This window comes from Eschrichtius robustus, chromosome 5 (genome assembly GCF_028021215.1).
Source record: "Eschrichtius robustus isolate mEscRob2 chromosome 5, mEscRob2.pri, whole genome shotgun sequence".
Classification (NCBI taxonomy): domain Eukaryota; kingdom Metazoa; phylum Chordata; class Mammalia; order Artiodactyla; family Eschrichtiidae; genus Eschrichtius; species Eschrichtius robustus.
Window position 1 is genome coordinate 72,754,690 of NC_090828.1, and position 27,832 is coordinate 72,782,521.

The window sequence follows — 27,832 nt, forward strand, 5'->3', positions numbered from 1 at the left end:
ATTAACGTTACCCACAATATTTAGGAACTTATCTAGTGGGTAGATAATGATACACTGAAATTATCTAAGTAAGCATAACAACTAGCGGGTTTTTGTAACACCAAATTTAACTGATTACTTTCCCTGATTTGTGTAATATTTTCCACCAAATCTATTGGACTGAATTGATGTTGTTTTGGATTTATGTAATTCTAGTCCTTGTCTTGATTAAATCAAATGGGAAAACAGTCTCATTCCATGTGAGTTAAGACTAAGCTTCTAACAAGTGAACGTATCCTAAAAAAGTTAAGTTGGGAGCAATTAAGCATTTAACACTCATCTCATAACTGACTTTTCTTCCTAATTTTTTCCATCAGTGCTAACCTCATAGACTCTAAAATTGGGTTGGAGGGTGCCCTAGGCTTCATGGCTCAATATTGGCCCTTGCAACATTGAATTATATCCTTAGTGGAAGGGAAATAAAAAGGTATTTTGTTGTTGCAACTTCAGGGGCTAAAGCCATAATCCTTTGAAGTACCTTGCTTAAAAGAAATTCTTTAACCGACATTTCGTTATATGGTATAAATTAATTAATATAATTAATATTGCTTGTGAATGTGGTTTAAATGAATAGAATTAACAGATCTGAGTTAAGAAATTGAAAGTTTTTTGGTTTAAATGTTTTATCAATTCTTGTGTATTTATTTTTAACAAATTTATATTTTTAGGTGGAGAACAAGGTCTTCAATTCTTTCGACTGGCATCATGTGGTCAGGATTGCCAGATCAAAATTTGGGTTATTTCCTTTACCCATACTTTAGGTATGTATTCAACTAGTAGTTCTCTAAAATGATTTTTTGTGATTCAGGTAAAATTTATATTTTAATTAATCTTTTTAACTAAAGAACTCTGGATATCTAAAAGTGATTATAAAAATATATTTTAAGAACTTTTAGTCAAAGTAATACATATACATGATTTGGGAATTGTATGCACACTACCGATTATGACCTCACCACTACCACTACACACATTCCTGCTCACACATTCCTCCTTTTTCTGTTTTCAATTCTTTTGATGGTTTTCAAAGTTTCTCTAAATACTGTTTACACCACCACTTTTATTTTTTATTTATTTATTTTCTGACATCTTTATTGAGGTATAATTGCTTTACATTGTTGTGTTAGTTGCTGCTGTATAACAAAGTGAATCAGCTATATGTATACATATATCCCCGTATCCCCTCCCTCTTGCATCTCCCTCCCACCTTCCCTATCCCACCCCTCTAGGTGGTCACAAAGCACCGAGCTGATCTCCCTGTGCTATGCGGCTGCTTCCCGCTAGCTATCTGTTTTACATTTGGTAGTATATATATGTCAATGCCACTCTCTCACATCATCTCAGCTTACCCTCCCCCCTCCCCGTGTCCTCAAGGCCATTCTCTATGTCTCTGTCTTTATTCCTGTCCTGCCCCTAGGTTCTTCAGAACCTTTTTTTTTTTTTAAATTCCATGTATATGTGTTAGCATACGGTATTTGTTTTTCTCTTTCTGACTTACTTCACTCTGTATGACAGACTCTAGGTCCATCCACCTCACTACAAATAACTCAATTTCATTTCTTTATGGGTAATATTGCATTGTATATATGTGCCACATCTTCTTTATCCATTCATCTGTCGATGGACACTTAGGTTGCTTCCATGTCCTGGCTATTGTAAATAGAGCTGCAATGAACATAGTGGTACATGACTCTTTTTGAATTATGGTTTTCTCAGGGTATATGCCCAGTAGTGGGATTGCTGGGTCGTATGGTAGTTCTATTTTTAGTTTTTTAAGGAACCTCCCTACTGTTCTCCATAGTGGCTGTATCGATTTACATTCCCACCAACAGTGCAAGAGGGTTCCCTTTTCTCCACATCCTCTTTAGCATTTATTGTTTGTAGATTTTTTTGTTGATGGCCATTCTGACTGGTGTGAGGTGATACCTCATTGTAGTTTTGATTTGCATTTCTCTAATGATTAGTGATGTTGAGCATCCTTTCATGTGTTTGTTGGCAATCTGTATATCTTCTTGGGGGAAATGTACCACCACATTTTAAATTTGTTCATTGTAGTTACTGTTTCTTGAGCATGTGTGGGTCTTTCCCCCATGCATTGTACTATTCTTTCAGGTGACTCGTCAGTCAGGAAACTTACGTCTTTCATTTTTGGTATACAGGATTCATTCTAATTCTTTCTTCTCTACTTCTCTTTTTATAACTCCCATTAGTTGAGTGTTGGACCTCCTGACTTGATTCCCTATGTCTATTTTTCCCCCACATTTATCTCTTTATCATTTTTTCTATCTTAGGAGAAAATTCCTTAGCTCTATCTTTTAACCTTTTTTGAATTTTTTAATCCCATCAATAATATTTTCAATTTCCAAATGCTTACCTTTTTTGTTTCTTTTTCCTAGTGTCCTCCATTTAATGCAAGATCCTCTCTAAACTCTCAGGATACCAATTAGAGGCTTTTTGTTTTGGTTTTAAGTTCCCTTCTGTTTCCTGATGAACTTTGTTTGCTCTTGGGCCGTTTTTTGTTTATCCTGATCTTTCTCTTTCATATGATTACCTTCTTCAAATGCCTGATGATCCTTAGTATTCCATTTACTTTCAAGAATTAAACAATAAGAAGAAGTTTAAAAGCTCTGTGCACATGGTGGTTGTTTGTATTTGCTGGCTTCCCTTTAGGATAAGAAGGTGGACTATTGGCCCTTATTGGGGAAGGGTTGGAGAATTAGAGAATGTGGGTGTCTGTGTTGCCCTGGAGCTGCCATCGAGCTCCCCAGGCAGTCATTGTTTTCCTTCTTCCTGGGCAGAAGCATCTAGCTTTCATGCAGCATACTATGGGCAGGGTGAGGGAGGGATGGGAGGTAGATATTGTTTTATAAACAGACTTATAGTTAATTTTTCTGTTTTCAGGTCTGTATCTGTATCTCTTTCTTTTTCCTTGGCTGTTAATAGTTGTCTTTTGGGGTTTTCTGTTAATAGTCCTAAGTCTTTTGGGGTTTTCTAGGGAAGATTAGCTTACTTCTTTGCTGTAGCCCCCTCATTTTACACCCCAAGCTGTTACTTCTCTATACTATCTCGTCAATTAATTTGCATCTGCCTTTCCAAAATTGGTTTCAGTTTCGCATTTCCTGATGCCCCCCCTTCCCCTTCCCTTCATTGATGTGAATTTACATCTTTATTAATTCCTTCATTATCATTTTAATGGGAACTCTGAAATTATATGATCAGTTGGCCATCTTGCTTCAGATGCCTAAAAATATTCTTATTTTATTATTTGTTACCTAATAAGCTTTAGCTAAATCATGAACTATATTTCATTGTTTATAAAATTATTGCCAGAGATAAAGCTGAACACTAGTTAAAGCGGTAAGGAAGGATTTTAATATACTATTGCAATAGATTTTAATCAGTAATATACTATTGCAAGAGTCCTGCATGAACTGAGCTCAACTTCAGTTTATACAGATGTGACTGTGTATTTTAAAGGGAGAATGAGGGAGTAAAGCAGGGGTAAATGGGGGCTCCGTAGCATCCAGGAAGTGAAAAAATTACAAAAAGCAAGAAGCGAGGAATTGGTCCATGTGCAACCCACGTGGGTTTGTAACTGGCACTTACGGAAGTTAGGCTCCTCCCCTCTCACAGAGCCGGGGAGACAGGAGCTCTATCTCCAGGTGTTGGCTGGAACAAATGTAAATTCTTTTGGCAGCCCTGAGTTTTCCCAGGCAGGCACTTTATAAGGGGGGTAGGGTCATCCTAGGGATGCAACCCTGAACTCTTAAAAACTGTGTTAAAGTCTTTGTAGGCCAAGGTCAAGGCCTAGTCCAGGAGGCAGCTCAGAAGAGCCTGGGTAGAGTTTGGTCAAGGAGAGAGTCTTTGTCATTATGCGAGTGTATAGAGAAGGGTCTGCTATTAGGAAGTAATAAATACATTTCTTTTTGTGGAAATTTAGTTACTTTATTGCCTATTAGGTTACATTCAGTAATTTTTTAATGTATTCGGTGACATGCTGGTAAGGATAAGAGTTCTATTACTTCTCTGGTCTATCCTACCTCTTCCTTCTGTTCTTATCAAGGTGAAATTCTTATAAGAAACCATAAATATAGTCATGTACGTGGATGTTCTAAATACAACGTATCTTTAATAATTCAAAAGCAAAGCTTTTCATACATTGTCTGGAAAATGTGTTTTTACACTGGCTCTTTAAAAAACATATATAACACTATATAAACATGTGCAGTTAAAGCCTTTTAATAAAGCGTTTAGCATTAATTTGCACCTAATTTTAATGCTTATTTGTAGAGAGGAATAGATAGACAAATGGATCTTATACTTGAGAATGTAACAAATTCTTAGGATCCTGTTGCAGGTTTATTAAATCTTCATTTAATTTGCAACTTGTTAACATTTTTGCTTTGTTTGATTGATTGTGCCTACTTATTGATCTGTATATGCCTAAGTATTGATCAGTGCCTTGAATGCCTATATCTGCTCTCCCATATAAAAACATATTTTTTTTCTATTTTGAATAGAAATAAAATACTTAATAATAAAGTGAAATAATTATATATTTTCTATTTGTTGAAACTTTTACCTGTTCTAATGACCTTTTTGTTTAGTTAAGTGCTTTCTATCTTAAGAGCCATTAACACTTCAAAAAAGTTCTTATTAGGTACGAGAAAATTATAGATTTCACTTATTTCCTTGTCTTGCCAGGCCAACTTCTTAGTGATTGTTTTTATATGTTGTCACTAAAATACATTGAATTCCCTCAGCTTACCTTTAAGAGTTATGATATTCCTTTTCAGTAATTATAGAAAGCATAAAAAGAATTTTAGTGTTACCATACTTGTAGGAGTTTTATAGGATATATTGGAATTATAAGATGTTAAATTACTATTATTTTTAATTTATGGAATCAGAAAATATTTTCTTAATATCAGATATTTAAAACTACAGGTATTTGATTCTTTTTAGGCGTTTGGGCAGTTGGCGTGTGGTGTGTGTGTATTTTTTAAGATACCAAGATTGAAGTATAGTTTAAAATTTCAATTAGTTTAAAATTTTATATATTTTATAGAGTTTAAAAATTTTTAATTTAAAAATAATTTGATGATTATAACCCCCCCCATCTAGCCTTTGCTGACCCACCATTTTCTTTACCCATTACTGAACTTTTGAAACCACTTAATCACTTGAGTTGCATGACAATTTTTTTTTCATTTTTGTGTCTTTTAGGCACTCAAAGATTTTATTGAACAAATAAGTGAAATAGTTTTTACTTAAAAATAAATTCTAAGCGCAGTCAGCTTGCTAATTTTTCTCACCTTGTTGTTTGCAGGTTTTGAATTAAAATATAAAAGTACACTGAGTGGGCACTGTGCTCCTGTTCTGACTTGTGCTTTTTCTCACGATGGGCAGATGTTAGTTTCAGGGTAAGTTATTTAGTTTAATTTCCTTAAACCATTTTGGTATGAAATAGAGTAGACTTACAGAAAAGTACATAAAACATAAGAGAATAGGTTGATAAATCATTGTGATGCAAACTTGTAACCACTGCTCAGGTCAGGAAATAGAACATTGCTGGTTTTCCTCCGGAAGTCCTCCCCTTCCAAGTGCCCCTTTCTGGTGACAGTACCTCAGGTCATATGCAACATTGCTTTTTCCTTTTAAATTGATTTAAAACAAATCATACATTATGAATTATTTTGTGTCTGGCTTCCTTTACTCAACATTACGTTTGTTTTCCAAGTGGTTGAACAAATCTGATATATATAATATGTGATAGGAATCTAGTTTCATTTCTTTCCATATGGATATCCAGTTGTCTCAGTAATGCAAGGTGAAAAGAATCTTTTCTTCACCATTTTCATATGCCACCTTGTCAGAAATCACTGATCATATATGTGTGGGTCTTTTCTCAGCCTGTGATTCTGTTCTGTTTTTCTGTTTATCCTTGCTCTGATATCTTTCTGAGCCTTATAATTTGGCTGTTCCTGGCTTTTGACACTTCCATGTAAATTTTAGAGTTAGCTTGTCAGATTGTCTCCAGTTCCTCCCTCTACCCACACAAACCTGTTTAGATTTTGACTGGGATTGTATTGAGTCTGATAAATTTGGGGAGAATTGACATCTTTATGATGTTGAGTCTCCAACCCATGAATATGGCATATGTTACCATTTATATGTCTTTTGATTTCTCTCAATATAATGTCTCTCAATAGAAGACAGTTTATTTGTCATCCTTGTGGAGGTCCTCCTCATCTTTTATTAGATTTATTCTAGGCACTTAATTTTTTTGTTGCTATTATAAAAGATGTGGCTAATATAGGGAAATATATATGGAATGACTGGATTTATCTGTTAAGATTCTAATTTTGGTTTTTTTATGTATAAAATCATATCATATGTTAATGATGGCTTTTGTCTCTTCCTTTCTAATCCTTATACCTTTGATATCTCCTGTGCCTTACTGAACTGGCTAACACTACCAGGATAATGGAAATAGTGAAAATAGCCAACCTTGTCTGACCTAATTGCAAAGGGAATGCTTTCATTATTAAGTGTGATCACTGTAGATTTTGGGAGATAAGCTTTATTAACTCTTCTTTTCCTTCTATATAGTTTGTAAGAATTTTTTTTCATGAATAGGTGTTATAGTTTATCAAATGATTTTTCATGCATCTTTTGAAATGAGCATATGCTTTTTCTTTTTTATCCTATAAGTGTCATAAATTATACTGATTTTTATAAATCTGGTTTACACATGTTAAACTAATCTTCTTTTGTTGGAATAAATACAACTTAGGACATTATTTTTGTGTATTGCTATAGAGAAGTCAGTTTTATTCTGACTTGCTTTTTTGGATATAATTCATATTTTTTTCACTGACTTCTCACATTGTATTTTGAGTTTTCTGCACATTTACTTTGATGTATCTAGTTTTGGGTTTCTTTTTATTTAGTTTGCTTGGAATTTACTGAACTTCTTAAAGATGTAGAATGATATTTCATCAGTTTGGGGGGAAATTCTTATTTATTATCTCTTCCAATATTGCCTCTGTCCTTTTCTTTCTCTAATTCTGGGATTCCAATTAAATGCACATAATACCTTCTCACTGTAAACTTTATGTCTTATTCTCTCTTTTGTATTTTTTTTTGAATTTTTGAATTTTATTTTATTTATTTTTTTATACAGCAGGTTCTTATTATCTATTTTATACATATTAGTGTATACATGTCAATCCCAATCTCCCAATTCATCCCACCACCACCCGCCCCCCGCCACTTTCCCCCCTTGGTGTTCATACGTTTGTTCTCTACATCGTTGTGTCTATTTCTGCCCTGCAAACCGGTTTATCTGTACCATTTTTCTAGGTTCCACATATATGCGTTAATGTACGATATTTGTTTTTCTCTTTCTGATTTCACTCTCTATGACAGTCTCTAGATCCATCCACATCTCTAAAAATGACCCAATTTCATTCCTTTTTATGGCTGAGTAATATTCTACTGTATACGTGCACCACATCGTCTTTATCCATTCATCTGTCTTTGGACATTTAGGTTGTTTCCGTGTCCTGGCTGTTGTAAATAGTGCTGCAGTGAACATTTGGGTACATGTGTCCTTTTGAATTATGGTTTTCTCAGGGTATATGCCCAGTAGTGGGATTGCTGGGTCATATGGTAGTTCTATTTTTAGTTTTTTAAGGAACCTCCATACTGTTCTCCACAGTGGCTGTATCAATTTACATTCCCACCAACAATGCAAGAGGGTTCCCTTTTCTCCACACCCTCTTTAGCATTTCTTGTTTGTAGACTTTTTGATGATGGCCATTCTGCTCCGTGTAAGGTGGTACCTCATTGCAGTTTTGATTTGCATTTCTCTAATAATTAGTGATGTTGAGCAGCTTTTCATGTGCTCTTGGCCATCTGTATGTCTTCTTTGGAGAAATGTCTATTTAGGTCTTCTGCCCATTTTTGGATTGGGTTGTTTGTTTTTTTAATACTGAGCTGCATGAGTTGTTCATATATTTTGGAGATTAATCCTTTGTCCACTGATTCATTTACAAATATTTTCTCCCATTCTGAGGGTTGTCTTTTCATCTCGTTTGTACTTTGCAGAAGCTTTTAAGTTTCATTAGGTCCCATTTGTTTATTTTTGTTTTTATTTCCATTACTCTAGGAGGTGGATCAAAAAAGATCTTGCTGTGATTTATGTCAAAGAGTGTTCTTCCTATGTTTTCCTCTAAGAGTTTTATAGTGTCTGGTCTTACATTTAGGTCTCGAATCCATTTTGAGTTTATTTTTGTGTATGGTGTTAGGGAGTGTTCTAATTTCATTCTTTTACATGTAGCTGTCCAGTTTTCCCAGCACCACTTATTGAAGAGACTGTCTTTTCTCCACTGTATATCCTTGCCTCCTTTGTCATAGATTAGTTGACCATATTTGCGTGTGTTTATCTCTGTGCTTTCTATCCTGTTCCATTGATCTATATTTCTGTTTTTGTGCCAGTACCATAGTCTTCATTACTGTAACTTTGTAGTATAGCCTGAAGTCAGGCAGTCTGATTCCTCCAGCTCTGTTTTTTTCCCTCAAGACTGCTTTGGCTATTCGGGGTCTTTTGTGTCTCCATACAGATTTTAAGATTTTTTGTTCTAGTTCCGTAAAAAAAATGCCATTGGTAATTTGATAGGGATTGCGTTGCATCTGTAGATTGCTTTGGGTAGTATAGTCATTTTCACAATATTGATTCTTCCAATCCAAGAACGTGGTATATCTCTCCATCTGTTTGTATCATCTTTAATTTTTTTCATCAGTGGCTTACAGTTTTCTGCGTACGGGTCTTTTGTCTCCCTCAGTAGGTTTATTCCTAGGTATTTTATTCTTTTTGTTGCAATGGTAAATGGGAGTGTTTCCTTACTTTCTCTTTCAAATTTTTCATCATTAGTGTACAGGAATGCAAGAGATTTCTATGCTTTAATTTTGTATCCTGCAACTTTACCAAATTCATTGATTAGCTCTAGTAGTTTTCTGGTGGCATCTTTAGGATTCTCTATGTATAGTATCATGTCATCTGCAAACAGTGACAGTTTTACTTCTTCTTTTCCAATTTGTATTCCTTTTATTTCTTTTTCTTCTCTGATAGCCCTGGCTAGGACTTCCAAAACTATGTTGAATAATAGTGGTGAGAGTGGACATCCTTGTCTTGTTCCTGATCTTAGAAGAAATGCTTTCAGTTTTTCACCATTGAGAATGATGTTTGCTGTGGGTTTGTCATATATGGCCTTTATTATATTGAGGTAGCTTCCCTCTGTGCCCACTTTCTGGAAAGTTTTTATCATAAATGGGTGTTGAATTTTGTCAAAAGCTTTTCCTGCATCTACTGAGATGATCATATGGTTTTTATTCTTCAGTTTGTTAATATGGTGTATCACATTGATTGATTTGCATATATTGAAGAATCCTTGCATCCCTGGGATAAACCCCACTTGATCATGGTGTATGATCCTTTTAATGTGTTGTTGGATTCTGTTTGCTAGTATTTTGTTGAAGATTTTTGCATATATATTCATCAGTGATACTGGTCTGTAATTTTCTTTTTTTGTGACATCTTTGTCTGGTTTTGGTATCAGGGTGATGGTGGCCTCTCATTCTCATGGTAGAATGCGTTTGGGAGTGTTCCTCCCTCTGCTGTATTTTGGAGGAGTTTGAGAAGGATAGGTGTTAGCTCTTCTCTAAATGTTTGATGAAATTCGCCTGTGAAGCCATCTAGCCCTGGGCTTTTGTTTGTTGGAAGATTTTTAATCACAGTCTCAATTTCAGTGCTTGTGATTGGTCTGTTTATATTTTCTGTTTCTTCCTGGCTCAGTCTCGGAAGGTTGTGCTTTCCTAAGAATTTGTCCATTTCTTCCACGTTGTCCATTTTATTGTCATATAGTTGCTTGTAGTAATCTCTCATGATCCTTTGCATTTCTGCAGTGTCAGTTGTTACTTCCCCTTTTTCATTTCTAATTCTGTTGATTTGAGTCTTCTCCCTTTTTTTCTTGATGAGTCTGACTAATGGTTTATCAATTTTGTTTATCTTCTCAAAGAACCAGCTTTTAGTTTTTTTGATTTTGTTATTGTTTCCTTCATTTCTTTTTCACTTATTTCTGATCTGATCTTTATGATTTCTTTCCTTCTGCTAACTTTGGGGTTTTTTTGTTCTTCTTTCTCTAATTGCTTTAGGTATAAGGCTAGGTTGTTTATTTGAGATTTTTCTTGTTTCTTGAGGTAGGATTGTATTGCTATAAACTTCCCTGTTAGAACTGCCTTTGCTGCATCCTATAGGTTTTGGGTTGTCGTGTTTTCATTGTCATTTGTTTCTAGGTATTTTTTGATTTCCTCTTTGATTTCTTTAGTGATCTCTTGGTTATTTAGTAGTATATTGTTTAGCCTCCATGTGTTTGTAATTTTTACAGCTTTTCTCCTGTAGTTGCTATCTAGTCTCATAGCGTTGTGGTCGGGAAAAATAATTTATTTCTTTATTTCTACTATAATACTTTATTTCTACAATTTCAATTTCTTAAATTTACCAAGGCTTGATTTGTGACCCAAGATATGATCTATCCTGGAGAATGTTCCATGAGCACTTGAGAAGAAAGTGTATTCTGTTGTTTTTGGATGGAATGTTCTGTAAATATCAATTATGTCCATCTTGTTTAATGTGTCATTTAAAGCTTGTGTTTCCTTATTTATTTTCATTTTGGTTGATCTGTCCATTGGTGAAAGTGGGGTGTTAAAGTCCCATACTATTATTGTGTTACTGTCAATTTCCCCTTTTATAGCTGTTAGCATTTGCCTTATGTATTGAGGTGCTCCTCTGTTGGGTGCATAAATTTTTACAATTATTATATCTTCTTCTTGCATTGATCTCTTGATCATCATGTAGTGTCCTTCTTTGTCTCTTGCAATAGTCTTTATTTTAAAGTCTGTTTTGTCTGATATGAGAATTGCTACTCCAGCTTTCTTTTAATTTCAATTTTCATGGAATATCTTTTCCATCCCCTCACTTTCAATCTGTATGTGTCCCTAGGTCTGAAGTGGGTCACTTGTAGACAGCATATGTACAGGTCTTGTTTTTGTATCCATTCAGCCAGTCTATGTCTTTTGGTTGGACCATTTAATCCATTTACATTTAAGGTAATTACTGGTATGTATGTTCTTATTACCATTTTCTTAATTGTTTTGGGCTTGTTATTGTAGGTCTTTTCCTTCTCTTGTGTTTCCTGCCTAGAGAAGTTCCTTTAGTATTTGTTTTAAAGCTGGTTTATAGTGCTCAATTCTCATAGCTTTTGCTTGTCTGTAGAGATTTTAATTTCCCCATCAAATCTGAATGAGATCCTTGCTGGGTAGAGTAATCTTGGTTGAAGGTTTTTCCGTTTCATCACTAAATATATCCTGCCACTCCGTTTTGCTTGCAGAGTGTCTGCTGAAATATCAGCTGTTAACCTTATGGGGATTCCCTTGTATGTTATTTGCTGCTTTTCCCTTGCTGCTTTTAATATTTTTTCTTTGTATTTAATTTTTGATAGTTTGATTAATATGTGTCTCGGTGTGTTTCTCCTTGGGTTTATCCTGTATGGGACTCTGTGCTTCCTGGACTTGATCGACTATTTCCTTTCCCATGTTAGGGAAGTTTTCAACTATAATCTCTTCAAATATTTTCTTAGACCCTTTCTTTTTCTCTTCTTCTTCTGGGACCCCTATAATTCGAATGTTGGTGCATTTAATGTTGTCCCAGAGGTCTCTGAGACTGTGCTCAATTCTTTTCATTCCTTTTTCTTTATTTTGCTCCCTGGCGGTTATTTCCACCATTTTATCTTCCAACTCACTTATTCCTTCTTCTGCCTCAGTTATTCTGTTATTGATTCCTTCTAGAGTATTTTTAATTTCAGTAATTGTGTTGTTCATCACTGTTTGTTTGCTCTTTAGTTCTTCTAGATCCTGTTAAACGTTTCTTGTATTTTCTCCGTTCTGTTTCCAAGATTTTCGATCATCTTTACTATCATTACTCTTAATTCTTTTTCAGGTAGGTTCCCTATTTCGTCTTCATTTATTTGGTGTTGTAGGTTTTTACCTTGCTCCTTCGTCTGTAACATATTTTTTTCTGGTTTCTTTTTTTTTTTTTTTTTTTTTGATGGGTGGTGCTGTATCCCTGTCTTACTGGTTGTTTGGCTTGACACGTCCAGCACTGGAGGTTGCAGGCAGTTGGATAGAGCTGGGTCTTGGTGCTGAGATGAGGACCTCTGGGAGGCCTCACTCCGATTGATATTCCCTGGGGTCTGAGGTTCTCTGTTAGTCCATTGGTTTGGACTCATAACTCCCACCACAGGAGCTTGGGCCCAACCTCTGGCCTGGGAACCAAGATCCCACAAGCTTTGTGGCACGGTAAGAAAAAAAAACGGGGGAAGAAAGAAAAAAAGAAAAGAAGAGCAGTAAAATATCAAAGAATAATAAAATAAAATTAGAAAGATGAAAAACATATTAGGAAAAATAAAACTATAATTGAAACAACTGCAACAAGGTAAAATAAAACCACAAAAGAAAAAAAAAGTGGTGAGGGGGAAGAAGCCAAAAGGAGAGAGCAATAACCAAAGTATAAAGAATAAAGTAGAATTAGAAAAATAAAAGATTTATTAGGAAAAGTAAAAATGTAAAAGAATTAGCAGCAATGAATCCACAAGGTAAAACAGAACTCCAATCTAAAAAAGGAAAAAAGAAAAAAAAAAAAGCCTTGGCTATGGGGGTGGAGTTTTGGCAGGGGTGGAACTTAGGCAGGGGCGGGGTTTAGGGTGCTGCGAGACCTAGGCAGGTGGGGGTGTGACGTTTGAGCCTGGGGTGGGGCCTGGGGGGGGCGGAAATTCAAGTGTGGGGTGGGGCCTCTACTTAGGACCTGTCCAGAACGGGAGAGGCATCAAGACCTGAGGGGGGCCTCTGGAGTGTGGAGTTCTGGAGTTTGGAGGTAGGGCCCTGAGTGAGGGTGTGTGGGTGGGGTGTAGGCCCAGCTTGTGGGAGGGGGTCTCCGAGTGTAGAGGTGGGACCCTAGGTGGGGGTGTAGGGGCGGGGCTTGGGTTCTGCACAGCAGGAGGGAGGCTCAGAGGGCAGAGGATTTGGCCCAGGAGCCCAACAGGCTTCCTGGTGCCTGAGTGGACAGGGAAAGCACTGGCCCCGTTCCCTTCTGTTCCTTTATGCCCTGCCGTACCATCTCCCCCAGCGTCTCCCCCATCGCCGCTGGACCCCTAACCGTGGTTGGGTCCCGCTGGGTGTAGGAACTCCTCCCCTCCCCCAGCTGCCCCTCAGGGGTGCCAGTCCCAGAGGTCCGGCCTTTACTATTGCTCCCCCTTCCCTCTTCCCACTCCCTCAGGACCTGAGTGGCTGGAGGGGGCCTAGGTGGGCAGAGGATCCGGCCTGGGATCTCAACAGGTTCCTGGGGGTCCGAGTGGGCAGGGAAAACCTGGTCACACTCCCTTTTGATCCTCTGCCCTCCCAGTGGTTCCCCAAGTTCCCCCTTCAGGTGTGGGATCCCTTCCCCTCCCCCAGCCGCCCCTCAGCAGTGCCAGTCCTGTCCCGCATCCACTTCTCCTCCCCCTTCACTCCCCCCACGCCCCACATCCTACCCGGTAGCTGGCTGTTCCTCCCATCCCCTTAGGTGTCTGTGGCCCCCCACCGGTGCCTGGTAGGTGCCCTAGTTGTGAGGAGATGCGAATTCCACATCCTCTTAGTACGCCATCTTGACTCCACCCCCCTCATTGCTTTTTGGTCTTAGGATTCTTTGACACTCTTAAAAGTTATTGAGGACTCCAAGGAGCTTTTGCTTATGAGGGTTACATATATTGCTATTTACAGAAAATAAAAGTGAGAAGACTCTAAAATATTTTAAGTTTGTTTAAACAATAATAATAAACTCGTATATTAACATAACGTTTTTCTTTAGGAGAAATAAAACCAAAAATAGTGAGAAACGTGACATTGTTTTACATTTATGAAAATCTCTTCAGTATCTGGGTTAGCAGAAGATACATAGATTCTCATATCTGCTTCACATGCTTCATTAGCTCTCAGGGCTATGATGGCATCACATGTCCTACAGCAAAATGTGTAGGAACTTTTTCTCTCCATCTTTATCCACATCTCTCCTCTAATAAGTTTCCTCCAGCCCCTTAGCCGAATTTGTGTTTGGTTTCACCCTTACTTCTCTTGATCCAACCAGATAAAATTAACATTATATGAATTAGCTGCTATTCAAACAGGAAGAGTCAGTCTTTGTAATTCAAATAGAGGTTGCCTTTTTCCATAAATTCTCAGTTCTAGTAGTTAGCGATTCTTTGGAAACCAGTTTAAGAATGGCTATCATTGTTAGAGTTTTAAGAGTTCAAAAATAACACCCTTTTTTCTTCTTCTTGAGTTGAAAACCAGTAAGAGAGAAATACTGGGCAGATAACTACTAGATAGCAGGACTGTAGATCTGCAGCTGACTTGTTCACCTGCTCTTGGGTGGCATGGACCACTGCAGACTTCCCCTGAAAGGGCAGATCAGAAAAAAGAAAATCCAGAAGGGGCTGAACCACATGGCACAGCATCTTCCCCAGACTTTTCAGTCATCGGTCGTTCCTTTCCTGCTAAGCAAGAGAGGGAGAAAAGAGGCCAGGAATCTTACTCCAGAACAAACTGGAAGTAATTGTCCCCCCTCTTCTCAACCAGATGCTTGTTTATGTTTTATCTTTTATAAATGTGGACAACAGAGTTTTACTGTCATGAATTAGTAATGGCTCAACAGTCACCCTCTCTCACTCAGTAATGACTAGCGTAAGAAGGCTTAAGGTCACCTTTCCAAAACTCAAATCATCATTCATTTCCCCATACTCTCTACAACATTGTTAACAGAACTATTGAACAGGTCAGTTCTTTGGACAGAGTCCATGTTGCAGTTTGCTTATCATGAGGGTTATTAGATATTACACGGCTTGAAAAAATAGATGTCTTGTGAAAACTCTAGTGAAATTTGAATAGTCATGTGATCTGTTTTATAAGTTTTTAGGCTAAAACTGTCAGGGTGTGTGCCCATTATGAACCAAGTTTAATTATAATACATTCATAGGGGATATTCTAGGAAGTGTAAAATCCAGAAACACAGGTTACTGAGTTTTAATCCCAGCCCTGCCATGCACTAGCTGTGCAACCTCAAACAAGTTCTAGTTCCATATCTTCTCTCGGCTTCATTTTTCTGAATTATAAAATGGGGAAAGTCAGAACACTTTCCTCATAAGATTGTTATGAAGCTTAAATAAGAAAATGCAGGCAGAGCATTTATTATGTTTGGGGCACAATAATTGCTCAGTATAGGCTCATTAAATATTATGTATATTATAAGAATATTATTTTTATGTATTATTTTTGTAATCTGGAACATTAGGCAATTATATAACATATAACATTATTTTACTCCCTCATTTTCTGATTTCTGCTTTTTCTGGGTTAAGTTTTAGCCATTGATCTATACTGAGGGGCATTATAAAACAGCTGTTTGAAACTTAACCATCTTCATTCAGGAAGAGTTGTTGGGGACTATGTTTCATAGCATCCTCTCTGTAAAGACCTTGGGGGAAATAGTTCCTACAGGTCTCAGCCTAAGGAATTGATGTCCCTTTCCCATGCATTGGGTTTGTGTTTCTATCTTAAATTGTATGACAGATCATGTTTCCTTTTTTAAATTGCTATTGAAGAAGCTCGGCAACAAACTTGCAGCCCTCTGTTAACAAAGTGGACTCTGTTGTGACATACATTTTAAATACTAATCTTAACCTTCATCTCTCTCCCCCACCTCATCTTTATGTTCTCTTCCTCCCCAGTTTCTTCACATAATTTCTATCTTCTTTTTGCTACATCTTTGTAAGAGACTGTACATACTTCCTGAATGAGAAGAAACATAGATATATATTTAAAATAAAAATGTGTGAGTGTAAAATAAATCATTAAACCTTAGGAACATACTTGACCTAATGAAATAGTTGTGGGTGATTTCATTTGATTAGTTTTTTGGTCATTGTATAAAACTGGTTTGAATTAAAATGCTTTAGGTGATTTGTGACATGGGTGGCTGTACAATGTCACTGCAGTGTCACTCATCTCCCTTGAGCTTGTGATTATATGCTCTTCCATATCAAGCACATAACTGTATGTGTTGTTCCTCTTGCCTAGCAGCTGTCCAGATAAAATTGGCGTGTTTCTCTTGTATTCTTTTTTTTAAATAAATTTATTTATTTATTTATTTTTGGCTGCGTTGGGTCTTCGTTGCTGCACGTGGTCTTTCTCTAGTTATGGTGAGTGGGGGCTACTGTTCGTTGCGGTGTGCGGGCTTCTCATTTTCGTGGCTTCTCTTGTTGTGGAGTACGGGCTCTAGGCGTGTGCAGGCTTCAGTAGTTGTGGCACGTGGGCTCAGTAGTTGTGGCTTGCGGGCACTAGAGCGCAGGCTCAGTAGTTGTGGTTGCATGGGCTTAGTTGCTCTGCAGCATGTGGGATCTTCCTGGGCCAGGGCTTGAACCCATGTCCCTTGCATTGGCAGGCAGATTCTTAACCACTGTGCCACCAGGGAAGCCCTCTCTTGTATTCTTGAGTGAGTAGAGTTGAGGTTTTAGAGTGCCACAAAATGGTAGGAATGGAGTATCAAAAGACTTGACAATTAATGTATCCTTTATAAGGGAAAGTGAAGTTAAGGTGACAGAGCAGATTGTGGGTACTGAAAGAGTTATATATAGCAGGGGGAAGAGTTATATATAGCAGGCAAGAAATGTATAACCAGGGGCACCAAACAATCAGAATTTTTATTTGCTGTTGGTTCACGTTCTATTTAGGGAATATTTTGAGGTTTTATATTGTTTTAGTAGTTTCAAGGTATTTTATGCCTGTTTACAGTGGTTATAATTATTTTCTGTCTTTGAAACCCAAATCTCGAATATTGAAAACTATTATTTTTCCCTAATCCTAATTTCCTTCCCCCCAAATCTAATCAGTTATCAAATCCCATTACATCTTCCTTTGAATCCCCATTAGTCAAATTAGGGACTATAGGAGGTGAGTTTAAAATCCTTTTAATCTCTAAATGTCTGCAGGTCTCTGCCCATAATCTCTAGTCTTCTTGCCTAGATTCAGTAGACTCTTAAAGAGTTCTTCATGTTTGGCCTTTTGCTTCTCAAATTCATTTTTATACCTCATCAGCAAGTGAACCTATTTCATTGCCATCATGGCTGGCTATCTGTTGCTTACAAGACTGTCTAATGATGATTCAGCTTCTCAAGTGATACATCATTAGGATGAGTTAGTTTTAATTGCACTAGTGGTAGTCTCAGAAAGTGGAAATTCCTTTTAGTTTGTTTTAAGGATGCTAAGAAGTAATGAAGTTTTCCCTAAGAATTTTAGATATTCCAGAAATAATACTTTGTACTTTGAGAAATTTAGGACTAAATAAGAGTGTCTATAAATCATGTCTAGCATATACATATTAGCTGCTAATATAGTTTCTCAATGTTTTTTGGCTGGAATTTAACGTTTACTGCTATAATTCTGTTTTTTGATGCCAGAATGCATTTATATGCTTCTCATTTGCTTGTATTTTATTTTATATTGAACAACATATAACTTCTATTTTGAAATTATGGCAAAGATCCTGTAGTCAAAATCCATCACCAACACTGGAGAGACTACTAAATAAGAAATTTTAAGTCTTATTCAAAGGAATTTTTTTTTTTTTTTTGGTGGCCTGTGGGATCCTAGTTCCCCAACCAGGGATTGAACCTGAGCCCCCTGCATTGGAAGCACTGGGTCTTAACCACTGTATTGCCAGGGAATTCCTTAAAGGAATTTTAAGCCTTCTAATAGGTGTGACTCCTGTGGTCAGACTGTAATCAGCTACTGTTTCATAATAATAAGTACAAATACTATTAAAGTTGTACAAACAGCAGTAACACTCGTATTGTTGATATGTTTTCTTGCTTTGCAACATATATCGTGGCATAACAGCTATATCGGGGAAAATATCATGTAGAAACATATTTATCTGTTGTTCTCAATTAAATAGTTTGTTATGTTATTGCATTTTTCTTTGTATGATGTTTTTTTTCACCACTAGAATAAACCCAGATGGTTGTTTTAATTTTTATAGCATTGAAAGAAACAATGTAGGGTCCATATCAAGTTTCGAATCATAATTTTCAAAAATGAGTCACAATCAAGACATATATACGTATTGATTAGTAATTAAGGCACAGCCATATCAATAATAGCAATGCTATTTGGAACAAAAATCAAGTAGAATGTACTAGCTTTTCCTTGTAGTAGTTTTTCCCTTAGAGTTACTAACTTGATATGAGATTGCGTCTTATTTATACATTACAAATGCTTATTCTGTTTATGGCTATATAGCATAAATAGCATGTGCTAGCATTTAATAAAGTTTATAATTTTCTGATAAATTTGGTGTTTGGTATATGGCATGTAGTTTTTTTAAATAAAAGTTTATACATATGAACAAAAACAGATTGCATTCTGAATGTGTGCATATCAATATTTCAGCCTTTTCTTAAAAAGTTATTAAAATGATTAAAAAATACTAATTACGTAAATACTGTACTTTGTTTTTATAGAACTTTCACCCATAATCTTTTTTTTTTTCTTTTAAAGATCAGTGGATAAGTCTGTCATAGTGTATGATACTGTAAGTATTTCAAAATCTTGTGTGATCTGTGTAAATTATGTTTGCTTATTAGGCTACTGAGCTTCAAGTTTAGCTAGGCAAGATGAGAAAAATGTACATATTTTTTCTGTTCAGGATGCCCAAGAATATAATATATACATTTTCAGAAATGCTAAACTGGTTATGCAGGTAAGGTATTGGTTCTGAGACAAGCCCTTAAATATTTCAATAATGGTTTTAAGATAGACAGATGTTTAGTCTGATCAAAGAAAATACAGATTTAAAGAGCATCAATATTAAAAAAATCACTTTAAGTCAATTTTTCTTAAACTCTTACACCAGGTTTCCATAACAGCAAAGGAATGTTTACCCAAGGGTTTTGGGAAGGTATAGCTGAAAGCTGAAAGTGGCTCTATCACTTTAGAGTCCCACCTGGATTTAGAGACTAGTATAAGAAGAGTAAGTTATAAAGGATTTGGAAAAATGGGGCTTTTTGGTAGATGCATGTGAATAAAGACCAGGTTGCATAAATATGAAGAAAAATGAACATTTAATATATAGTGAAGGTATCATTGACGAAAATATTCTCCAAGAGAAATCGGTGTTGAGTGGGACCTTACAGTGGTTCAGCTTAGGTTGTAGCTATGCCAGCAAAGAAATAGAGATGTGAATTATCAAAGTGTAGTGGGTCAAGCAAGGAAGCTAAGCTAGTCCTCCACACAGCAGTTCAGATTATTGAGTTCTGGCAGGAAGTGGGAAAGAGTACTCAAACGAGGTGAAATAGATCCTTAATATTTCTCAGGAGATTTTCATGAGATTTTACATTCACAGAAATAGCTATAATGTTAAATTTTCTCCATAAAATATGTATATGAGTCTCAGTTACATACATCTAGATGTTGGATGGCCAGCTAAGTGTACTCAATATTGAAATGACTAATTTCTACTCACTGGTCTGCAGTGGGTACAGTCAAATGCCATAGCAAAAATACAAATTATTTCATGGTTACTATTAGTAAGTTGAGACAAATCAGCCAGGACTATATTATACTAAAAATTTCAGCAGACAGCAGTGCTGATAATTGAGAAAGAGTGAAATAAGTACTTGATAATGTTATTAGTTATAAATGCTATTCTCTATTCATTGGGTAAAGTTTTGATTTATATTAGTGACTCATAATATTAGAATACATAGAGTGTATAAACCATTCAGGTCAAACAAGTCTTTATCAGTAGCTTTACTCTTGCCTGAGTAAATATAAAGCTGTTTGTGTTGTTTTTCAGAATACTGAGAATATACTTCACACCTTGACTCAGCACACCAGGTCTGAACTTAACCTCACTTTGTAGTAATATAATTAAAAAATTGGTCTGAGGATATATAATAGCTGTTTTTATTAACTAGGTATGTCACAACTTGTGCCTTTGCACCCAATATCCTTTTACTTGCTACTGGTTCAATGGACAAAACAGTGAATATCTGGCAGTTTGACCTGGAAACACTTTGCCAAGGTTAGTAAGGATATCATGTGTAACCCAGTTCAGCACCATTCACCATTAAAATGAGAAATTCCGTAATTTTTTGACAAATTATTCATGTTGCTTTTCTCAAAGCATACATCCAAATTTAATATAATTTAAAAATAATTTCGGAGAACCCAGTGTTAAAGTTAACCCAGACATCTACATTAAAACTGTTGGTAAATGCTTTTGGATGCACATTCATGTATATCATACCTCCCATAGTTTTGTAAGCTCTTTATTTGTACTCCATACTAATTTTTCAGATAAATATAGCCTAGAACAAAATAGAAATGATAGTTTTATCTTGTTGGTTTTATTTTTGGTTTTATCAAGCAACATTGACACATAATTTAGGAGTTTTATTTTTATCACTGTCAGAATTAACCAATTAGTGGTGCTGATATGCAGATGACAGATCACATATAATACTTCTGCTGATATGAATTTTATATAATAAAGATAAACTTTTTCTGGAGTGAAAAATGTTCCAAAAGAGTAGCATTTAATGTAACATTAAATAATACTTTATACGTAGTATTATTTGATTTTTAAAAATTTCTTAAAGGATGTTAAAGTAGAAAACACAGATTTAAGAAAATTTCATTTACTTTTTAGTACAAAGTGAGAATGTTTATAAAGGATATACTTTTTCTTTTGCTTGTTGTTTTTTCACTTACTTTTTGTTTGTGGGGTTATTTTGGTTTGTTTGTTTTTTAAGCAAGGATCGCAGAAGATCAACCAAAGCAATTTACTGAAGATTGGTCAGAGGACGATGTCTCAAACTGGCTTTGTGCACAAGGATTAAAAGACCTTGTTGGTATTTTCAAAATGAATAACATTGATGGACGAGAACTGTTGAATCTTACAAAAGAAAGTCTAGCTGATGATTTGAAAATTGGTAAGACTAGTGAAAGTTAGGCAGTCTTAAAAACAACTGTTAATAATTTACTCTGAGATTGGTTTTAATTGCATTAATGGTTTCCTCTTAATATTCTAGCATGGTAGTAGTTCTGGTATATGTCTGTGTATAGAAGTATAGTATATTTTTATTAGATTATGGAAAAGAAATGTTACATATTGTTTCTTTAGGTAATTAAAGTTATCATGTAACTGTAATTTTTTAAATGTATATATTTTTAAAATTGTGATATAATTCATCCTTTTATAAGTGTACAGTGCAGTGACTATTCAGAGTTGTATAACCATCACCACTCTTTGATTCCAGAACATTTTCATCACTTCAGAAAGAAACTCCATTCCCATTAGCAGTCACTCCTATTCCCTGTCTCTCTAGCTCCTGGCAACCACTAATCTACTTTCTGTCTCTAAGGATTTGCCTGTTCTACATTTCATAAAATGTATGACCTTTTGTGTCTGGCCTCTTTTGCATAGCATGTTCTCAAGGTTCATACATGTTGTAGTATATATTAGTACTTCACTTTTTTATGGCCGAATAATATTCCACTGTATGAATTTATCACTTTTTGTTCATCCATTCACCAATTGATTGGATTTAGATTGTTCCCATTTTATAGATTTTATGAAAAATGCTTCTATGAACATTCATATACAAGTTTCGTGTGGGCATCTGTTTTCAGTTTTCTAGGGCGTTACCAAATCATACTGACAGAACTTGGCCGGAAGAAGATGTCTCCTTTTGTGATTGGGAGTTGGGAATGAGTGTTATTAAACTTAATTGCTCAGGAAGAAAAGACCCTTTACCAGCTTGAGGGCTAGTAGCCCCTCAGTATGGGCAATGAGCAACATTTGGGTTATATTTACTATAACTCTGAAAAGGCATCTGGCTCTTAATAAGATGACAAATTAATAAGATGACAAATTAAATAGGCCATCAGCTCCTGTACCCTCTCCCCACCCCTTCCCCATCCCTGGAAATGCTACATAATTGAAAACTGAATGGAGTCTAGATACAAATAACCATCAAATATACAAAACAAAACTCTGAAAACTGTCGAGTGGAAGTGTGGATCATATGGTAACTCTGTGCTTGCGTTTGAAGAACTGCCAGGCTATTTTCCAAAGCAACTGTGCTTTTGTATGTTCTCACCAGCAGTGTATGAGGATTCCAGTTTCTCTGCATCCTCATCAATACTTGTTTAGTTTTTCAATTACAGCCATCCTAGTGGTTTCTCATTGTGGTTTTGATATGCATTTTCCTGATGACTAGTGATGTTGAACAACTTTCCATATGCTCGTTGGCCATTTGTATATCTTCTTTGGAAAAATGTCTGTTCAGATTCTTTGTCCATTTTAAAAACTGGGTTATTTTTCTTTTTATTGATGAGTTTATATAAATTTAGATACTAGACCCTTAATCAGATACATGATTTGTAAATATTTTCTCCCATTCGGTGGGTTATCATTACACTTTCTTGAACGTGTCCTTTGATGCACAAAAGTTATAAATTTTGGTGAAGTCCAGTTTATCTGTTTTTTTTCTGTCATTGCTTGTGCTGTAGGTGTCATATCTAAGAAACCCAAACCTAATCCTGAATCTTGAAGATTTACACCTGTGTTTCTTCTATGACTTTTATAGTTCTAGCTCTTACATCTAGGTGTGTGATCAATTTTGACTTAATTTTTGTATATCATGTGAGGTAAGAGTTTAGCTATATTCTTTCAGATGTATATATCCAGTTGTCCCAGCACCATTTGTTGAAAAGACTATTCTTTCCACTTTAAATTGTCTTGGCACCCTTGTTAAATATCAGTTGACCATAAATGTGAGGGTTTATTTCTGGATTCTCAATTCTATTTCACTGATTTATTTGTCTATCCATACGCTAGTGCCACAGTGTCTTAATTACTATAGCTTTGTAGTAAGTGTTGAAATTGAAAATTGTGTGTCCTCCATCTCTGGGTTTTTCTTCTCCCCAGGATTGGTTTTGCTCCTTTGGGTCCCTTGGCATTTCCATATGAATTTTAGGATCAACTTGTCAAATTCTGCAAAAAAGCCACCTGACTTTGATGGGGATTATACTGAATTTCTATGTCAATTTGGGGATTATTGTCATTTTAACAATATTAATTCTTCTAATCCATTAGCACAGGATAATTTTATGTTTATTCAGGTCTTCTTAATTTCTTTTTCAACAATGCTTTGTAATTTTCAGTGCACAAGTCATTTTTTCTTAAGTGTACAATCCTCTGGTTTTTAGTATATTCACAGAGTTGTACAACCATCACCACTATCTAATTTCAGAACATTTTTATCCCCCTAAAAGAATCCCATTCTTTCCTCTTTCTAGCCTCTTGGCAACCACTAATCTATCTTCTGTAGAAATAGGATCTACCTATTTTGGACATTTCTTTTAAGTGGAACCATACAATATGTGGCCTTTTTATCTGGCTTTTTTTATTTAACCTTTCAAGGTTCATCCATGTTTTTGTATGTGTAAGTACTTCCTTCCTTTTTATGGCTGAATAATATTCCATTGTATGGCTATACCACATTTTGTTTATCTACTCATCAGCTGATGGTCATTTGGGTTGTTTCTACTTTTTGGCTGTTATCAATAATGCTGCTGTGAATATATGTGTATGAGTTTTTGTGTGAGTATATTTTCATTTCCCTTGGATATATGATTAAAAGTAGAATAACTCTACATATACCATTTTGAGGAACTGGCAGACTGTTTTCCAAAGCAGCTGTACTATTTTGCATTCCCACCAGCAATGTGTGAGCTTTCCAATTTCTTCACCTCTTTGTCAACACTGGTTATTTCCTATCTTATTGATTATAGCCATTCAATAGATGTGAAGTGGTATTTCATTGTGGTTTTTGATTTGCATTTACCTAATGATATGGAGCATATTTTCGAGTGCTTATTGGCTGTTTATATATCTTCTTTGGTTAAAATTGGTTTGTCTTTTTATTGTTGAATTGTAAGAGTTGTTTTATGTGTTCTGGTTACTAACAATACATCCTTATCAAAAACAGTTTGAAGTCTTAGTGTTGTGCTCTAATGAACATAATACTCAGACACTTAGCAGTATGCTCTAGTAAAATCTTAATTAACCAGAAAGCTTAGGAAATAGGATGTCCATAGTGAATTTACTGTTAATGAGGAGTCAAAGAGCAAAAAAAGTGTTTGTTATAGAAAATCATTCTAAAGTATAGTAGTATACTTTCATTATATAGTAAATATAGTATGTGAACCTATTTAAGTGTCTTGGAAGCTTATGGCCTTTTAGGAAGTTAATAGAATGATGATTTTGTGAAAATAATTAGAATCAGATGGTTTTGTACTCAGGCCATACTGTGAAAGTTATTTTTGTATCTCTAGTAACTTATTTCCTTTATAATTTATAATTTACTCTTTCTTCCTGAAAGTAAGTAATAGAGTACAGGTTTTTTTTTTGTTTTTGTTTTTAAAGTTCTGGTGAATTTAGCATGTTCATTTGCTGATTTCTCATTACTCTCTCACAATAAGTTTTAACAATACCTTATCACACAGAAGCACATGACAATATAAAATAATAATTTCAGATTTCAACAAAGGATGTTTCAAAACATAAGAGAGCATAGTAAAAACAATAGGAATAGAATTCTGTCCCAATAGCCCGATAAATAAAGTATAAGAAGTTCTTACAGGATTCAGTTAATGGCCTGAAATAGTTTTTGAAGGTGAGTCTCGGGTTTAGTAGTTATGATCATTCTGAAGTTCGGTGAAATAAGTTTTGGAACTACCAGGCTCAAGCCAAAATTGAAATATAATTTAAATAAGTCTGCTGTGGTCTAAAAGCTGAATTAGGAAGATCATTATAAATGGAGACAAGAACATTGCATACTCTCTAGTAAGTAAGGAATTTGCTTTGTGTTTGTGCTTAAGATTTGGAAAGTTAGCAAATACAACAAATTAAATACAGAATAAATTAGTAAATAAATGTTTAAATAAATAAATTTTTAAATAAATTTTTTTCTACATCATTCTAAAGTATCAATATTTTAAAGTTTTTGCAAAATTATAAAGGGTCAGCAGGCTAACATTAATCTTCTACAAGTGCTACTTTAAGCTACAGTGGATTTCTGTTAGTCTTGAGTTTTAAGAAAAGTAGGCTCTTCCTCAAAACAGTAAATTGGAGTAATAGAGAAGTGAAATTGGGTCTAGAAAAAAATGTGTTAAGAGGCAAACTGATGAGTATGTGATAATGAATTTTACTCTTGTGATGCATAACTATTTTACTTGCATTTGCTTTTGTGGTACAGCTGTTAAAACGGTTCCTATGTCAATGTGAATAAATACGAATTTAACATTCATGATATGAAGGAAGTTAATTAATTTTCAGTGAAGTATATTGGAGTGTTAGGGGACAAAGTAGTATATCTATTACATTTGACACTTAAAAATTATTTTTAAGGAGTCAAGCAGTCTATCAAATCTTTTTTCAATGAGCCTTTGTAAATATACAATAAAGGAACCTTCTATAGATTTGAGTATCTGTTGGAACCTGGTGTTTTAACCTAGAGTAATAGTCCTTTTCTAGGATAGTGTTAATGAAAACTAAGGGTACAACAGACATACAGTTTTAGGTAGGAAATAACTCCTTATATCTAGTGCTGTATTTGCATAAGGAATATCCAGAAAGAGATTACAGGTACAAGAGATCCTTGATATTAAGAGAGGTATGTCTTAAGACATATGTGTATCCATGAATTTGTGAACTCTACGACAGCCTTTAACATTGCAACCAAAAGGCATAAAGTATGAAGATAAAGAGCAAGAAAGTCTCTTTGAGATGTGATACTAGGCAAGCAGTAAGTCCACTAACTAGCCACGTGATTTTCATCTGCAGTTTGGCTTCAGTTTATATCTAGGCCTCAGGAATACTGCAAACTGCTACCTATCCTGGAGTTTGGAATTGCTGTAGACAATATAATGGTAGAACCATGGAATGACAAATGACAAGGAACTACTGTATATCGTGTCAGTCCTTACCCTTATATTCAACTAATTATCAGTCATAGATTCTTAATTGGGAATGAGGTTTTTTCAAAGCATTCCCTCTTCTTTTTATTCTTGTCTTTCCAAGAAACCATGAAAGCACATGAGACATTTTTATCATTTTCTGCTTTAAAAATTATTATATCAAATGCTTTTTAAAACTTTATGCACCAGCTGTCTTAACATCCTCAGATTTTGGAAGTTTCATGTTTCAAATCCTAGTAATACTTCCTTATGTAGACTTTCACTTGTTGCCTAACTGCATATACTGTTAAGTAACAAGAACATTTACCATTTTTTCTTTGCACACAATTGAAGTGAAATAGTCCTTTCACAGGTATAGGCCTGTGCACTGACCTGCTGTTAGAGTGGGCATAACCCTTCCAGTTCAGCTGCTGCTCTCAAATTGGCCTACCCCACTTTCCTGAGAGTAGGGCATTTCGGGGGTCTCCATTCCTCAGGCCTATCAGATGTCCTGTTGCTTCCGCATTGATATCAATCACAGGTCTTATGGATGTTGGTGGTTTATTCTCTTCCACTTACAGTGGGATTCCTGAGGATACCCTGCTACCTTGTTTTGTTGGAAGTGTCGGTGGGATTTGATTTTGCTATCTCGTCGCTCTGTTTTTATGTGGGGATTCAGAGAAGTTTAAAAATTATATTGCTTCTATCACCATCTTCTCTAAGTCCTTTAAAAAATCCCTACTGTACCTATAGTTGTGTGTCCCTTTTCTTTCCTAATATAGTTTTTTTGTCTTGTTTTCTCTTGATCTTTCAAGTCAGAAGTTTGTTAATAAAATTTATCTTTAAAAAATAAAAAGTTTTAAAGTTTTTTTCTCCAAGAAACCAGCTTTTGATTCTCTTGTTCTGTCTCAGGGCATTGCAGAGGTGATTCAGTGACCAGCCCAGTGGGCTGTAATTGTTAGTCCAGGCCATGGCGCTCTCTTGTTACCCTGCCTCCAGCTCATGCTGGCGTTGCTGCCTTAGCAATGATATTTACAGGACAAAGTTGGGGAGAGTGAAGGCTACAAGTAGAAAGGTATTTCTTCCATTTGTGTACACAAATCTCTGCTTTAAGCTATTTCCCATCCCCTACTCTGGAACCTAGTTACTTCTGTTTCCTTGAGGGTTTTCGGAATTTTGTTTTGTATTTTTGATGGTTATTTGTGTCCAGGCTCCATCAATTCTCAGTTATGTAGCACTTCCAGGGTTGGGGAAGGGGTGGGAAAGAGGGTACAGGAGGTGATGGCCTATTTAATTTGTCATCTTATTAATAGCCAGATGCCTTTTCAGAGTTATAGTAAATATAGCTAAATATCGCCCATTGCCCGTACTGAGGGTTTACTAGCCCTCAGCTGGTCAGGGTCTTTTCTTTCTGAGCAATTAAGTTTAATAACACTCACTGCCAAACCCCGATCACAAAAGGAGATGTCTTCTTCTGGCCAAGTTCTGTGGATATGATTTGGTAACTGCTTGCCTGAGGGCATTCTTAAATGACATTAAAATTAGACAAGGGTAACACACAATTTAACCTTTTCTTATCCAGTACATTTTGAAATAGGGTTTCTATATTCTTTATTAA

General features: G+C 35.6%; 1 protein-coding gene across 4 annotated transcripts in view; it reads left to right on the top strand.

Moving 5' to 3' along the window:
- WDSUB1 (WD repeat, sterile alpha motif and U-box domain containing 1) overlaps positions 1-27,832 on the top strand; it is a 74,053-nt gene that overhangs the window by 7,646 nt on the left and 38,575 nt on the right. For all 4 annotated transcript variants that reach the window (XM_068545054.1, XM_068545055.1, XM_068545056.1 and 1 more), the window contains exons 4-9: positions 708-800; positions 5,369-5,462; positions 18,748-18,781; positions 20,045-20,085; positions 20,166-20,272; positions 21,003-21,182. In XM_068545054.1, coding sequence (XP_068401155.1) covers positions 708-800; positions 5,369-5,462; positions 18,748-18,781; positions 20,045-20,085; positions 20,166-20,272; positions 21,003-21,182 — 549 coding nt within the window. The remainder of the gene's footprint in view (positions 1-707; positions 801-5,368; positions 5,463-18,747; positions 18,782-20,044; positions 20,086-20,165; positions 20,273-21,002; positions 21,183-27,832) is intronic.